Below are 16,247 nucleotides of genomic sequence, written 5' to 3'. Positions count from 1 at the left end.
AAATATTGTTCAGGTTGAATAAGTCAGGTGACGTTGAGTTACTAAATATAAAATTTCATACTATAAACTTAATTTTATAGAGTGTATTTGCGCAGTTAATTTATTATAAGTTATTTTTATTCTATTTATAATGAAAATTATTGCAAACTTAATAGTAAATTATTTCGGAGTTCTGTAAGCCAAATCGATAGCAGTAGCATCGCTGTGCGGCGGCTGCTGCTACTGCTGTTGCTGAAACTCTAGTTCACTGTACTGAAACTAAAGTTAGTGGTTGAAACAAGGCCAATTAGTTGTGCATTTATTTAATTGATTTAAGAGTTTGACATGCATTACGCGATCTGACACAGGCTAAAAATATGTTGCTCTGTCAAGTTACTTCCAGGGCCTATCGGTTCACGCGTAGACCGCTGTGCCTGAACCAGTTTCTCACGAACCGAGGAAGCCGAGTTTCAGCAGCGACGCAGGCCATTGAATCTGAGCGCATTCGAAGGCTGTTCGAAGGGCTTGTGGCTAGCGATCGAGCCTCCCTTGCCCAGTCCATCACGCTCATAGAATCAACAGCTCGCAAGGACCACGAAGAGGCACAGGACTTGCTACAGCTGGTTCTTCAGGAGAACAAGGCGCGCAGGAAGGATCGGCAGCTGGGTTCGTTTCGGATAGGTACGAAGTGCTGCGTTGGGCATACCTCTGGGCTTTCTTTAACAGATGCTCTTTATTCAAAAAAGGCCTCACGGGACCGCCTGGCACTGGCAAGTCGACGTTCATCGAAACTTTCGGAAAATTCCTGACTGGTTCCGGCCACAAAGTTGCTGTGCTCACTGTGGATCCATCTTCGGCTGTGACAGGAGGTAAGCTGCATTGGGTTTTTGTGATGAGATGTTCTCGTGTGTGATGCACTGTATACATAATCGCATGCACTGAGAACTTCAACAGGAGAGTTTGACGAAAATAAAAGTCTTGTTGTAAATACAATTGAGATCAATGTGGACATCAGTGCAATATATGTGATCTCACAGTGCAGCAGAATGTAATTAATTAACAAGTTTGCTCAGACTTCTTTGCTAAAACTTTTTCCCCTCACGGTTTCTTGTGAATGAAGCCCTCCTGCTAAATCTGTTTTGTTCTGCGCAGTCTATAGGTCATGCACGAACTTCGCTTTTAGTTTTACACTGTTAAAACAGTGTGAAGGGCTTAAATATTTACCATTAGTTGCAAAGCAGTGTTTTCTAGTTATTCTTAAGTTTAGTGAAAGGCCCTTTTTTGTTTTTGCTGTATATAAGTTGTAATGATTTAGTGCATGTTGAAACACAAATGAGCACAGAGTGTCAAATTTTTGCATACGTTGCATTACTATTCTTTGGCTTGCATGAGTGGCGATTGGCACTGCTGGCATCTTGCTGAAGGCCCGTTTTAATGTCTGTAAGAAAATCATTACCATTGCATCCATTTCGTGGATATCATGAAAGGAAAACTTTCCTTCTACTTCTCTTTAAAGTGCTATGGCTACAAGGAAAACCAACTCAGTTTCTCCGAAAAAAGCTTCATAGCTGAATAAAGACTCATTGGGTGTAAGTATTGAGCCTGGAACCGTCACAAAACCAGAGCAGTTGCACTGCCAACTTGGCTTATAAACAGGAAACTGTGTTCTCAGCCTTCCATTTGATAGAGTAGAGCTATGTTCACGTCTACGCTGTCTTTCAAGTTCTTGGCAGCGCAGTTGCAGCTGCAAGTGCAATGTGCAGGTTTCCTCAAATGTGCTGTTCTCGCATGTTTATGAGCCGATCATACAGGCTTAGGAGCTGTCACCCAGAACTTGTAGCCTCCATTCTACTGCCAACAGGTTGTGGGATGGGATATACAACTCAAAGCATGGCACTCCTCTTGAAATTCTCTGCAGAACTCTCTACAAGAAAGGAGTAGTTTCAAAAATGGAAAGCTTAACAGCAGGACTTTGTAGCTTCTGGTTGTTCAGTTGCTCGAGCAGCTGCTCTAGCTTGGCAATCAGCCGTGGTTTGTTTCACACACAATGATGAATTTTTCCCTTGCTATAAATAATTATAAACCATTTCAGACATTGCGTGCTGCTGAAGCCAGCAGCCTACTGACTATATCTGCTTACTGTTCAGAGAAAAGAATCAAAGGCAGTGTTGGCTTAGACCAAGCAATAACCAAGCCCATTATAGTTCTGACACAGCATTTGGTTACTACCGTAACAATGTGGAAGTTCTCTACATTACAGCACTTTGGATTTTAGCATTCCATATTGTACTTTTAAGCTCTTCATTGTTCCTCTTGTCAAGGCATGGCTAAAGAAAAGTTAAAGGAGTAATTTTACATTAGCATCCATTTTTGCTTTGCCGTATAACTACAGAGTTAAGCTAATCAGCTTTTTGAGAAACTTTGCAGTTGAAAGATGGATTTATTTTTGCATTTGGGTACTGCATAGTTTCTGAGAAAGTTGTTTAGCTTTCCTTTGCAATCTGTGTGGCTGTAGTCAGGTATGGATGCCAATGAGTAATTACTCCCTTAATTGAAACCTTGGAGGATACCCTTTAATACATTGGACTAAAATAGAGGTTGTATGCATAAATTAGTACTTTTTTTTTGCTACTGCATTGTTTGTGTAGGTTTCCCAGTGTGGCATGCTAAGTATGATGTAGAGTATATAAATGCTACCTTTGGGAAACTGAGCTGTTTTCATTTCTGGCCAAGTCCCTACAGTTGATAACTGAAAAGGGAAGTTCTTGCTTCCTTAAGCTTATTGCACCCTCTTGGTTTTTGCCAAGGTGACTACATAAAACGCTGCACATAATTTTCGTGCGCCTTACTTGGCCAGGCATGTTTGCATTGCTTTAAGTTACTGCATGAATATTCTTCAAGCCGCCGCGGTGGCTCAGCGGCTATGGTGCTCGGCTGCTGACCCAAAAGACGCGGGTTCGATCCCGGCCGCGGCGGCTAGAATTTCTTTGGAGGAGAAATTCTAGAGGCCCGTGTACTGTGCGATGTCAGTGCACGTTAAAGAACCCCAGGTGGTCGAAATTTCCGGAGCCCTCCACTACGGCGTCTCTCATAGCCTTAGTCGCTTTGGGACGTTAAACCCCATAAACCAAACCAAACCAAATATTCTTCAGGTTCTCTGCTGGGAGACAAGACGCGAATGACCCACTTGACCAGGGATCCTAATGCCTACATCCGGCCATCACCAACCAGAGGCCATTCTGGTGGGGTAACACGCACCACGTGCGATGCCATCCAGCTCTGCGAATGTGCTGGATACGATGTGGTCTTGGTGGAGACTGTTGGTGAGTTCCCCTGAAACTGACCTTTTAGATTACATTTTGCATGCTAGGCATATAAGCTAATTTATCCACACTTTCTTGGCTTGTGCATGTTGTGTAATTGTTGCAAATGTATGCATGTTTGTATAAATTTGCTTCCTCTAGTTTTTATTCTCATCAGGTCACCTACCTGTGCCAGTTGTTGCACTTTGTATAGATCACTCCTCGCTGGATGATTGAAGTTTGTTTTTTTCAACTGTTGCAATTTTTGTATAAAAAATTTATACATTTTTGCAGCTGTTGAAAGAGCATTTCCTCATTTAGTTTTTTCATTAAAGAGTTTTAGGCTGTTTGGTGTTTCCTTCATCTTCCATGCAATGCAGATGGTGTCTCGCTATAGTTTTTCTTTAATTCTATGACAAAATTCATTTTAATGCTAGTTGTGGGAGGTAACATGACTCTGAGAAAATAAATTTGATTTCTCATGACTCTGAGAAAATAAATTTGATTTCAAATATTTGCACATGGCATGCAAATAAACTCTGGCACACAAAATTGTGCCTAAAATAGCAGTGTGGATTCTATATTGAAGTCCCAGCATGGGAAGAGATGCCTATTACAGCTACCTGCCCCTTGCTAGGACAAGGTGCCTCAAATTGCAGGGTAGTCTAAGGGCCTATTGTAACAAGTACAGCCCTGCTGATGCCACCTACAGCTACAAAAGATGGTTCCAGCGAACTTGGAGGCTGTGGCATTCTTTATGAAGAAAATCATCTACCTCTCTGGCACAAAAACTAGCATGGCATTAGCATTTCAGAGTCACACTAGAGAATTGTGTGGATCTGGGATAATACTTGCGAACTGCAGTTTGACCTAAGTGCAGCTGCATTCTGTTAAGTTGAGAGGAGTGAGAGAGCCTCTCTTAATGTGAACTGAGCAGTGATATTTTTTTTGGTGGGGCGGGGGGGAGGGGGAATTTGAGAGGTGAAATTTGGTGAAAAGTGAATTTTAAGAACCAAGGTTGTTTCACTTTTTTTTTAAATGACCAAATTTTCAATCTACTGCAGGGAAAAAGGACCTGAAATAGGGATTTTTTGGCCTAACTGAGGAAATTTCATATTGAAGCTTGAAACATCACTAGAGCGGAGCATGTCTGGTACATTTGAGGGTTGTGTAGAGTTGGACATAGTAGCACTGTTAGTGTCACTTCTTATCCTGATGTTCAGTTACTTAATATTCTTTGGTTAGTTTGAGAAACACTGGCAGTATTACTCCCAGGAACGAGTTTTCAGCCGCACATATAAAGTGCCTGACATCATTTTGTGAGCATCTAATGATTAAAATTTCTCAGTTCATTCCCCTTCCCTTGTTTGCTTAATTGCTTAGCGAGGGTCTCGGTTCTGGCAGCCTTGACGCCATAGGAAGCATAAGAGGGTTCTCACCCAGCTTCCACCCTCGCCGTTCGATGGCGTTCTACGTCACACCAGCGGTAACTCAGGACGTTCTACGTCCGCCGCTTATGAACGTGGGTGGCGCTGATGAACACTCTCAAGGTTAGGTTATATGTAAACATAAATACCCCCGAAAGCTGAAGGTTTGACAGCCGTCGCCGTAGCTCAGAGGTAGAGCACCGGACGCGTAATTCGGAGGTCGTGGGTTCGGATCCCACCGGCAGCATGTGGTTGTTTTTTTCTTCTGCTTTTCTAATCAATTAGCTTTAAGCGACAACATATTCAGTAATATTCTTACTTGATCAACACCACAAAAAAAATAATAATAAATTAAAAAATCCCCTGTGCTCCTTGGTTTCTGTGGCTGTTGGCTTCTCCCAAATATGTTAGGTTATTTTTATCACTTTTTTTTGCACTAAGCCGATACACAGTGTGCATAAGTGCCAAGAAAACTGCAAAACTAATACAGGAAATACCAGTACAGGCACCACTGTGTGCACTTCTACTGCAGGAGCCCTCTGTGCTTATTTTCACCTTCCAATGATGTCCACTGGTTACAAATAGCGACAATATCAATGTGATGCAGTGCCAACAAGTTGCACACTCACACCTGCTGAGCCTGCCTGTAGTGACCTGAAGGTTGTTGGTTTCATTGTCGCCAGGAGGACTGGACAGTGGAAAAGTACAGCTAGGATCTTTCTTGGTGTATCCCCTTCCTTCTTGAAAGAAGTCTTGCACAAGACACTGCTCGTTTGTAGAATTTTTCTTTCGTCAAAATTTAAGCAGCGCTAACTTTTAGGACGAATACACAGAGGACATGACAGGACGGGCGCTGACTCCAACTATACCAGCATGTCCTATACCTGTCATGTCCTCTGTGTATTCGTCCTAAAAGTTAGCGCTGCCTAAATTTTAACGAAAGAAAAATGCATAACCAACTAGCCCCGCAACGTGTTTTACTAAGTGATCGTTTGTAGAAGATTGTGCCTGATGTTGAACGACCAGAGTGGCAGAAATATGGTGGCAAAGCAATGTGAGGTGACCGATGTGGTAACAGCGAGCTACAGCAAATAGGCAACCTCAGAGTGCAAAGTGCCACTAAATGTGCAGATAGGCTATTTGAACAGTGCCTAATTGCATCATCAAAAGAGCAAAACCAGAGGTGAAGGCCTCAAAAAGCCTAATTGAGGGAAGTGTGTTGCTTTCTTCTATTTTGAATTTTCTCACTTGAATGACTTCTGCTTGTTGATGCCGATTTCTATCATTCTTTTTGCGTCTTTATCCACATCACTTTAAGAATTCACACATGGCATAATGAGCAATGCTCCAAGATGTATTATAAAGCCCCCTTTAGAGCTTCAGAGGAAGGCGTGCAGTGGGGGCTCCCTAACTTTCCGGCATCTGGGAACCCTCTAGCTTCAAAAAGTGCCAAGGAATTCCTGTGAGAGGTTGAGGTAGTTGTTAGCTACTGGTAAGAAATTCCTGTGATCTTGCCTCTTTATGCATGGCCCATCAGCAGATGCTGCCATTCGATAAGCTGAATTACACCTAAGAATCACTGTGCAGAAATAAACATATACAGTCAAGCCCACTTATAACAATACTGGTTATAACAATATATCGGATATAACAATGGTCGGTCATGGCACCATCAGCTTTGCCATGTGTTCTATGGTAAAGTAAACTGCTTATAGCAATGCTGTCAAGGCGCATTATTGGTTATAACAATTAAATCTGGTAATTGAGTGTCAACCATTATAGAAAAAGAAAGAAGGAAATGCTACAACCACAACAGCAAAACCATGCTTACAACACAAAAGCGCGCACGTGTGGGGCCGACCAATGGACTAAGCTGGCGCAGCAACGCCACGAAATCAAAAGAGGCAGGCGTCATCGCATCAGGAGAGCTGCTGTGTTGGCTACGCACGTCATGCGTATCCCCAATCAGTCGGTGCAGTGCGCATGCATGCAGCCAGAGCGGTTTTTCTCTTGTCAGCTGTCACTGCACCCTTAGTTCTGCATGCTTTTTGAATTTCCCATAAGAATCACTTCCGGAAAGCCGGCTTGATTCCTGTGACGTGGAGGCACGCGAAGCTCCCGGTGGCGCAGTGATGGTGGTGGCGGTGCTTTGGTCATCGGTGAACATTGTTCCGGTTCCCTGAAGTTTGAATTAACGAGCTTTTACAGGCATTAGAACAATCAAACCCCTCCGGGTATTTACTGTCAATAAATGCTCTGAAGTTTGTCATCTTTTCTTTTTTTCGGCACAACCTTGTTATAACAATTATTGGTTATAACAATGGTATTTCCATGGCACTTGAATATTGTTATAAGTGGGCTTGACTGTAAATGGCACTTGCACTAGTGCAAGGGATGCATCTGCTTTTGTAAAATGGCTGAGTCAGTGTGTAGCTCAGTCGCACTTCACTTGGCGAGAGTTTTAAGACAGTCGTTGCCAGACATCCATGTTGCTTATGCTTTGTGTAAAGCTCGGCTGATAACTTTGGCAACAAATGGAGGTAGCATGTCCAGTGGTATGAACGCAGAGCATTCAACAACTACAATCAATAGAGCCTGCTTTAGGGGCACGATTTGTGTTCATTTAGAAAATTAATCTTTTTATCTCAGCACAGTCATTGTCAAAAACAGATGTATTATCAAAATAATATGAAAATATGAGCAGTAATCAGTTAGGGGTTTGGAGAGGTGGGAAGGCATGCATAGATTTGGGTTCTGTAGTTTAGGCTTGCTCTTTCTCTTATTTTTGGTGCAGACAACTCAGCAGAGCTGTTTTGCCCAGTTTTGAGAAAACCTGGCATGGTATTTGCAAGTGTAGTTGTGTCCACTCTCATTGTTCCGCATTTTCTTGATGTTTTTGAACCCGGGTGTCAAGATGGGCAGCAGTTAGGACTTTGTGTAGTTGCCAGCTTCACCTGTGCGGCAGTCGTGGCAGTGGCATGATTTGCTAACGAGGTGTGAACACATGACATTAACAAGGTGCAGAAGTACCTTCTCACTTTACAGATCCACTGACCAGCACCAACTGTTCATGTGATGAGTTCAGTTACTTTCTTTTTTTTTTCTCTCTGGTCAAAGGGGATGGTACTTGTGTGTACCAGTTGCGATTTTCATGGACAGTGCAGCTGGGTTGGAGGATGCATGTGGCAGCATGATTGACGTGGGCGTACAACTTCTTATTATGCGACTGGCTAGTGATGCCCTGACAAAGCCAGTTGTGGGTCGCAAAATGAGCAGCTAGGTGGGAAGCATCCTGTGCTACCTTCACTAAGCTTGTTAGATAATATTTTATTTACTCAAATCTAAGCAAGCCAACTTTGGTCGTATGCCGACTCAGGGAAAATCGCAAAACAAAAAAAAAAAACAATGAAAAGATCCTTCAATGCATGTAGACATAAAAGAAAAAATTCAGGGGGCACTTTGACTGTTAAAGTGTGTAGAGGCGAAAGCACCACTTTGACTGCCTCTGTGGCACTGGTGATGTCACCACTGGATGGTGTCACACATAAATAATGACTGATTATTAAGTAATGACTAATTACTGATTAATGACTGAATACTCATTAACTGCTAATGCGGGATGCCTTGCCCTTTGAACACAACGCTTTTTGAGGAAAGGAAATGGCGCAGTAATTCTCAGTCATCTTGGTGGACCCCCCCCCTGTAATGAAGAAAATGAAAATTGTATTTGAGTGTATTTGAGGAAAGGAAATTATGCAGTAACTGTCTCACATATCTTGGTGGACACCCGCCAAAAGACACCTCTGCTGACAAGCTTCTTCTGACAGCCTTCTGTCCACAACGATGAGGCATTAAAGGCTTTCAAAACCTAGGTGCTACGCTCAGGTGGTCATGTGAAGACTCTTCATGAACGCCGATGAACGTTCCCCTGTCACCATCATTGGCTATTTTTCTGGCATTTTTCTGATCCCACAACGTGCTGTCCTTGGTGCTGTCCAACTCCACAAGTTTGGTTTCTCAGTATGCCTGATGACAGCCTCTTTGCTGTCCTGAGAACACCATTATTGTTGCAACACAGCTGAACAGGTTGACATCAACAGGTTGTCTTCAGCATCAAAGGAAATGAACAGGAGAACTGAAATACTAAAACAAGTATGCCAAAATAACAACTGCTGGAGCAGAAGTATAAACGGGGTCTGTTAACACTTCCACATAAAGTTCTTCACACCATGGAAATTAAAATCAAGTCAGCCTCCCTCAACTAAAATTTTCTCATTTTGTTGTTCCCGTTTCAATAGTCTTGTTTGTGTTTCATTTGACGCCATGGTACGACATTATTTTTTGTCACGCCATATATTCTCTTCATTTGAAGATTCAATGAACTGTCAGCCGCTATTAAGACTGAATGCTTTTTAAAAGAGCAATGTAGTGGCACTGCTTAGTCACTATATCGCATCGTGGAACAAAGCGTGCACTGGCATCAAGCCAGCGGCACACTAAAAGATTGTGCATTGATGGCGTCGTCATAGCTATATCCTCAAATCTCTGCCAACGTGAGAGTTTTGTGATGTTGCCTGGAAAATGCTGCCCATTATACCTGCATGTGCACATTCCGTTTCCTGAATAAATCAGACTATGACTGGGCACCACATGTCTCTAATGTGCCTCTTTGCTGCTCCTGCCTCTTGAAACGCATCATCACCCATTCATAAAGTGCTGTGGCCTCGACACTGTGGCTACTACCTTGACATTGCAGTCTGTGTATTTTTAACACAATAGCGGTAAAAGCCCCATTCTTTAGAAAATCTGGAGTCGGCATTGTGTGCGTTGTCGGTGTTTGCATTGTGAGCCAAAATCATGAGCATGGCTCTGGCAGCCACCTAGGAGGCAGATGTGTGGGCCAGCTAGTTCACTGGACCTTGCGGCATCATGACAACCTGCCCACTGGATAGTGAACAAACTTCCCACCATGGCAGGTTGCAGTTAAAATAATCATTGGTTGCTCGGGAAGAGCAACCGGGGCCGCACAAGGTCCTCTGCTGAGAGCACCTGCCATTGCAGGGCAGTGGCGTAATAACTAACCACTGCACCTCTGCATCAGGATGGGTATGAAGACTTCCAGGGATCTATGAATGTAAAGTAGAGAGTAACCTTCTGCATATATGGAAATTAACTCATTCATTAAGTGTTCCCTTCGATTTTTTTTTTTTTGCCTTGCACGTAGGCGTTGGGCAGAGCGAGTACATGGTCGCAGACATGGTGGACCTGTTCCTCTTGCTGATCCCTCCTGGCGGTGGTGATGAGCTGCAGGGAGTTAAGCGAGGAATTGTGGAAATGGCTGATCTTATCGCCGTCACAAAAGCTGACGGTGACCACCTCCCAGAGGTCAGGCGCATGGCCGCAGAGTACATCAGTGCCCTCAAGTTCATGAAGGCTCGGAGCCACCACTGGAGGCCCAAGGTTGGTTTTCACACGTCTGTGACGGCATCCCAGGTTGAAATTTCACAAGTGGGACCACTTAAAGTGGGCTATTGGACAGGGACTACTTGGCAAATGAAACCACTTGACAAATGGGACCATTAAAAAAAAAATTTGAATTTTAATTCGAACCATGATTCAATATTTCAGGTGGTTCCAACTAGGTTTTGAAATTGGTTCCAATTGTGGCTTATTATTAAGGTGCAAAAGGAAAACTGATTTGTGAGGAATGCAGGGCGGCGCTGAGCCTGGTGCAAACATTTTCACAGGAGAATTGAAACTGAGAATCACATATCCTGTCATGGAAATCGACACATACACGAGCATACATCACACAGAAGATAAGACATACTATATCGGACACTAATAACATTGACTCATGTGTACGCATGCTCAGAACACTTTTTTGTTGTTGTTGTTGCGACTGAGTGAAGGATGAAAAGGAAAGTACTGGCTCGAGCCGAGCCACCACCACTGCCATGTGCAGATAGACGAGAGTTAAAAGATAAGAGGAAGGAGCGAAAGAAGAGACCCGCGTCTGCCGAGGTGAAGACCCTGGCTGAAACTACAGATACCCCAAGATCTCCCCCCCCCCCCCCCCCCCTTTTCATGTTTTCAACTATCCACAAGAGAAGAATTATTTTGTTTGGAAAGTATGCACAGCTCAGATGAATAAACAGAATGTAATACATGAGAAGCACAGAGCCTACATTGTGATAGTTTGTCAGCTTGTATAACATTTTTTGCGCCAGAAAGCTGTTTCAGGGTTCAGGTGTTTCAGGGAAGCCCGCCACTAATTTTTAAAAATAGGTTTTTTGATGCGGAAGGATGGCTTTTTTTTGTCAGAAAACAGTTGAATCATATTGACTAGTAAGGTGGTTAACTATGTTCTGTAGTTAATTTTTTAGATATTATAAATAAGCACCTGGTTGCATGAGAAAGGAGATAGGCACCTGGTTGCATTTAGAGATGCATAACTGATCCTTAGTAATAGCCACATGTGTTTTTAAAATTTTGAAAATGCGAATTACCTTCGGCACTGTGGCTCAGAAAGTTCTGGCCATTTCTCACGCAATTGGAAAATCACGCGCCAGCTGTGTGCGCACAGTGGTGTCCATCAAATGGTGCCACTCAGTGGCGCTGATCACCACTGATCACCACTGCTGCTGCCGAGGTGGTGACGAGAAGGTCATTCATTTCATTCATTAATTTTATTTCTACTTTTGCCATACAAATTACCAAAACACTGACTGAACCCATAGCCAGAGGCTATTGTGGGGTTCAGAAACAAAATATATGAAGGCAATGACACAGCACTTGTGAAAAATGAAAAGCAAAAAATCACGGCGAAAGACCCAAATACATCATACAACAAGGAAAAAATTAAATAATGTGCATTTTACAGCAGAATGAAAAAAATCTTTCATGAACAACATGGTACAACAGACACAAACCGAAGACAACTGTCACATATGGCAAATAAGGCTCATAAAGTATGTTCGCAATTCTCTATTTGTTTCATGAGGCTGTTTTATTTCTGGGGGTAAAGCATTCCAAACCTTGGCTCCTGAAAACTGCACCAATCTTTCGCTGTAAACGTTATAATTCGGTGGTAGATTAAAGTTACTATGTGTAAGGTTTCTTGAGAGTCGAGAAGATGAGCGAAACAGGGAGGCATTGAAAGGTTGATTATATTTGACTATGTTGTTTACACACACCGCTATCTTTAAAGAGTGCAAAAGGTCAAAAGGAAGGATATTTAATAACTGGAAAAGTGGTTTACTTGGCTCGGTATACGTGCAGTGCGGTGTGATGTTCACTTGTGGGCGTCACTTTGAGGGCAAAACGGGTGCGCGACTTTCGAATTGCTCGAGAAGTGGCCAAAACTTGTTCAGCCACAGTGCCTAGGGTAATCATGTTTTAAAAATTCTAAAAACTAATATGACTAACACAAATGGTAAGGTACAAATCTCTAATTGCAGCCAGGTGCCTATCTGTAATGGTTAAAAAGGTAACTATTAGCGCTGGTATTACTTTGCCGAATAAGGCATCTTTCTGCATCAAAAAGCCTATTTTTAGTTGCACGAGGAGCACATGGTATAGGATGCTAAAAAGAATATAAAATCTGTGCTTTACTGGGCTGTTAAGTATTTAAGTGGGGAAGACAAGCACAGTCTGTCGTGATCAACTTTGAGAGCAAACACAGCTGCCTCACTGCAGGACTGCTGCACATATATGTGCAGCTCCTGGTGCAGAGTATGAGATACCAAGCAATATTTCTATGCCTGCAAGACTTTCATGGGTAGCAGCTTACAACGTCCATTCCTCCAGAGAAAAGTATATACTGCAAACAGCCTATTTCTCGTGATCTCAATATTTCGCTAATTCAGCCGAAGTTGCACTTCACCTGAATGTTATACGGGCACTAATTTTTGCGAGGTAGAAGTGGTAAGGTCCCCTAAAGCTCCTTTTGTGGTACCGTCTGTAACTCATCAGTAAATAGAGAGAAAACACAGCACACTAAAAGCTCGTTAATTCGGATATCCGGATAATTTGAACTGCAGGCTCGATCATGGTCCGACGCTGCGGGCCTCGCACCGGTTAATTTCAACAGGTTACCTAAGGAGGCTGCGTACGGGTATGACTGGTGCGACAAAAAACCTTTGAAATAGCCGAACTTAAAACAGAGTTCCATGCTGCAATGTCGCCTGTGCACACCTGCCTTGTGCATGACAGCAAGCATGAGGATGAACAAACTGCTTCATAATGGCTCCGTCTTCGAGAACAGACAGATGCCGCCGTGGTGGCTCAGTGGTTATGGTGCTCGGCTGCTGACCTGAAAGATGCGGGTTCGATCCCGGCCGCGGCGGCTGGAATTTCTTTGGAGGAGAAATTCTAGAGGCCCGTGTACTGTGCGATGTCAGTGCAAGAACCCCAGGTGGTCGAAATTTCCGGAGCCCTCCACTACGGCGTCTCTCATAGCCAACCCCATAAACCATAAACCAACCAACCAGACAGATGATAGGTTGAGGTAAAGGAGAAACCTTGCCCATACCACTGATGTATCAAATCGTATAGTTTCGGTTTCATTTTTCTGAGCTTCACGCTAGGCCGCAGCGACGGTGGCTTAACCATTCAGCTACAGCGGGCCAACCAACCTAACCCAGCTGAGCACCATTTCAGACGCTGTTTGGCCTGTCGCTAGTGGTCACGCAGAAAACACGGACAGAGAAAGACTTGGACAACACGTGACCATCACGTGACACCACGTGACAACACGTGACCATCATGACAACACGTGACATAGGAACAGTGTGCTGACCAGCGAGAAATTTTCTTTCAGAGCTGAAAGGTTGGCACTTTGGGCATTTTATTCGTGGAACCAATTTTTTACAAGTTGTTTGCGATTCGCAAAAATGTGAAAATTAGACCATCGCAAATATTAAGTTGTTTACATACAGCAATTGCTATATCTTGATAGTGCTCGCATATGGGATGAGGCTTGAAAATCAAGAAAAACACTTGAAGGTAAATTGAGAAAAATGCAGCTTGCACCTTTGTAAGGTGCAAGCTGTGCCTTCTTCAATAAAGCACAAGCTGTGTGCACGTCTCATATACATGCAAGTGGTGAAACTGCACTCAGAAAGACTCTAGGAATTGAATGACATCACTTTCAAGCTGCTTTGACAACTGATTTTATTGAAAAAAGGGGCACGCAGTTGTACCAATAACTTCGTAAAAAGATCTCAGATGTGCTACATATCCTTACCGCAGTTTTTTTGGATGTATTAGACAACTTGTATTAGAATTGAAAATTGCTTCATGAAATATTATTAGGCAATCGAGTAATGTAAAAGGCTCGAAAGCTCAACAGTTTTTCAAAATTTATTTTTCCCATCAAACTAATGCCACGTCGAACAGTGCGCCTGCGCTTGTAAAAACACACAGAACACCAACAAAGCCTATTAGCAAAATATAAAATATGAAATATAAAATATAAGAATGCACTGCATGGCTTCTTTGATAATTCGGTAGTATTCCGTATGCAAAAATATGGTGTGTAAGTGCACCATTTTCCATTTGCAGGCACTTGCAGCAGGTGGGACACATGTTCTGCTGCTGCACAAAGGTTTAAAAGACAGGAAAAAAGCATAGTGGCTAGGGAACAGACGCGAGTTAATGATAACCTAGCAGAAATCAGGGTGAGGAAAGTGGACATGGGCAAGGCATACATTGCAGAAAGCAGATAAACAATGGTCCCTCAGAGTAACAGTGTAGATTACTAGAGAAGACAAACATAGCAGGGGTGGCTGAGAGGCAGGTGGGCAGATGAGGTTAAAAAATTTGTGAGGATAGGGTGGCCACTTCTGATTCAAGACAGGGTTAATTGGAGGTCAGTTCAGGACCCCTTGTCTTGCAGTTGATGTGGTTGAACTCCTGCTGATGACTTTCAAACCTCCATCATGTGTCTTGCTTTTGTTTCTGTTGATTCTGGAAGGTTGTTTTGTGTATGCTTAATGCTGTTGTAGGAGACGAGAGCTTTGTTACCGATACATTTTAATAGTTTTTACGATTTGCTGCACTAAACAGCAGTTACAGCTTGTGTAAGTCTCTACCTGGCATGTTATGAGAAATGCGAGGGTGGTGTTTCTTTCCACAGTTGCAAGCTGCAAGGTTATGGCTCCAGCGAATAGTAATGTTTTGTGTTCCTACAATTACTGTGCACTAATGTTTGCATCTGCATGGCATGCTCGTCATTTACAGGTGCTCCAAGTGTCTGCAAAGGCCAAGGTAGGCATCTCCGAACTGTGGAATGTCGTGCAAGAGTACAGGCAAGCTCTGGAACCTTCTGGGGAGTTGGAAAATCGGCGGCGGCAGCAGCGTGTGCGCTGGCTGTGGACGTACGTGGGCTCGGAACTGGAGCGCCGGCTCCGTAGTCATCCCGACATTGCTGCTTGCACAGCCGAGCTGGAAAAAGCAGTTATTGATGAAACAGTCACACCTGGCCACGCCTGCGACCAGCTGATGTCTCAATTCTTTAAAGGAGACAGCTGAAGAACTGTACAAATGTGAATAAACAAAATCTTAGTTTTCCAAGTGAGGCAGAATTCCTAAGAAAGTACAAATAGGCACAATGGAGCAACTTCCGTATCATTATTGACTTGTAAATTTAGCAGTATGTGGTTGTGAATTATTTTGGTTTGAATACATTTGCCAGTGCCCTGCATAAAGTGATTAATGCTGACATGCATATATGTGCGCCTGTGTTTACATGCACATACAGTTGCCACAGGGAGAGAAACAGAAGGACGGAAAGGCAGGGAGGTTAACCAGGCGATGCCCGGCAGGCTACCTTACACTTAGGGAGGGGAACAAAGGGAAAAAAAAAAGGAAAAAGAGCGGCAACGAAACGAGTTTTTCAAGTGTCCATCGACCACTATGACAAGGGGACAGAGGGCGCACAGACGTGAACACAATCCCCTAGTATTTTAAGAACCTCAGGGGCGCTTTCACCACTTTCCTTTGTGAGGAAGGTTTTGTCCAAGGCCCCTGTTAGAGGACGAGACTCCAAGCGGTGTAGAGTAATCAAAAGGTAGGGGCATTGTGAGAGATCCTATGTCCTAGGTTCTTGTCTGGCAGTTTTTTCGTGTAATGTGTTTGACAAAAATTTGCTGATCTGCTGAAGTTGTGGCTAGATCCAGCTGCGCAGGTCCAAAGGCAGGGAAGGATTTACTTTTCCTGATTTTAGCATTTAACCTTTCAGATTCTGGGCAATCCCATAAAATATACAAAGATGACGGTGTCTTGTGTAGAACTTACTTGGTAGTGTTGACTTAATGTAGCATTAATTGCATGGTGTCCAATTGGTGTGTGTACGAGGGGGACCCGAAAAAAAAAACCAAACTGAGAGCGCACTGCCATTCATAGACGTAGTAGAGAGGTCTACCACTAGATAGGGTTAGTAGAGGCCTTCACGAAACAGCTGTGCAGACGGCATCAGTTTGTAGGTTAACATTTGAGCGTAGTGTTGTGTTTCGCTTGCTGTTATTTTGTTCCGCCT

General features: G+C 43.3%; 1 protein-coding gene across 1 annotated transcript; it reads left to right on the top strand.

The window, feature by feature from the left end:
• The first annotated feature begins 196 nt into the window (after nt 1–196).
• Nucleotides 197–15,283, top strand: LOC149372372 (methylmalonic aciduria type A protein, mitochondrial-like). Its single transcript, XM_089566836.1, has 5 exons — nt 197–660; nt 726–848; nt 3,132–3,302; nt 9,933–10,168; nt 14,951–15,283. Exons 1-5 carry the CDS (start codon nt 357–359, stop codon nt 15,239–15,241), a joined length of 1,125 nt encoding a protein of 374 aa, XP_089422962.1. The 5' UTR covers nt 197–356; the 3' UTR covers nt 15,242–15,283.
• Nucleotides 15,284–16,247: the final 964 nt, after the last annotated feature.

The sequence above is a fragment of the Amblyomma mixtum genome, chromosome 1 (genome assembly GCF_055824585.1).
Source record: "Amblyomma mixtum isolate Tamu chromosome 1, ASM5582458v1, whole genome shotgun sequence".
Taxonomy (NCBI): Eukaryota; Metazoa; Arthropoda; class Arachnida; order Ixodida; family Ixodidae; genus Amblyomma; species Amblyomma mixtum.
This window is presented reverse-complemented; position numbering and strand designations above follow the sequence as displayed.

What these genes read in the sequence shown, in the direction of transcription:
- LOC149372372 (XM_089566836.1), top strand. Translation starts at nt 357, where the DNA reads ATGTTGCTCTGTCAAGTTACTTCCAGGGCCTATCGGTTCACGCGTAGA. An exon ending in GCTGGGTTCGTTTCGGATAG is followed by an intron (nt 661 to 725) that starts GTACGAAGTGCT and finishes TATTCAAAAAAG; the next exon opens with GCCTCACGGGACCGCCTGGC. An exon ending in GGTCTTGGTGGAGACTGTTG is followed by an intron (nt 3,303 to 9,932) that starts GTGAGTTCCCCT and finishes CCTTGCACGTAG; the next exon opens with GCGTTGGGCAGAGCGAGTAC.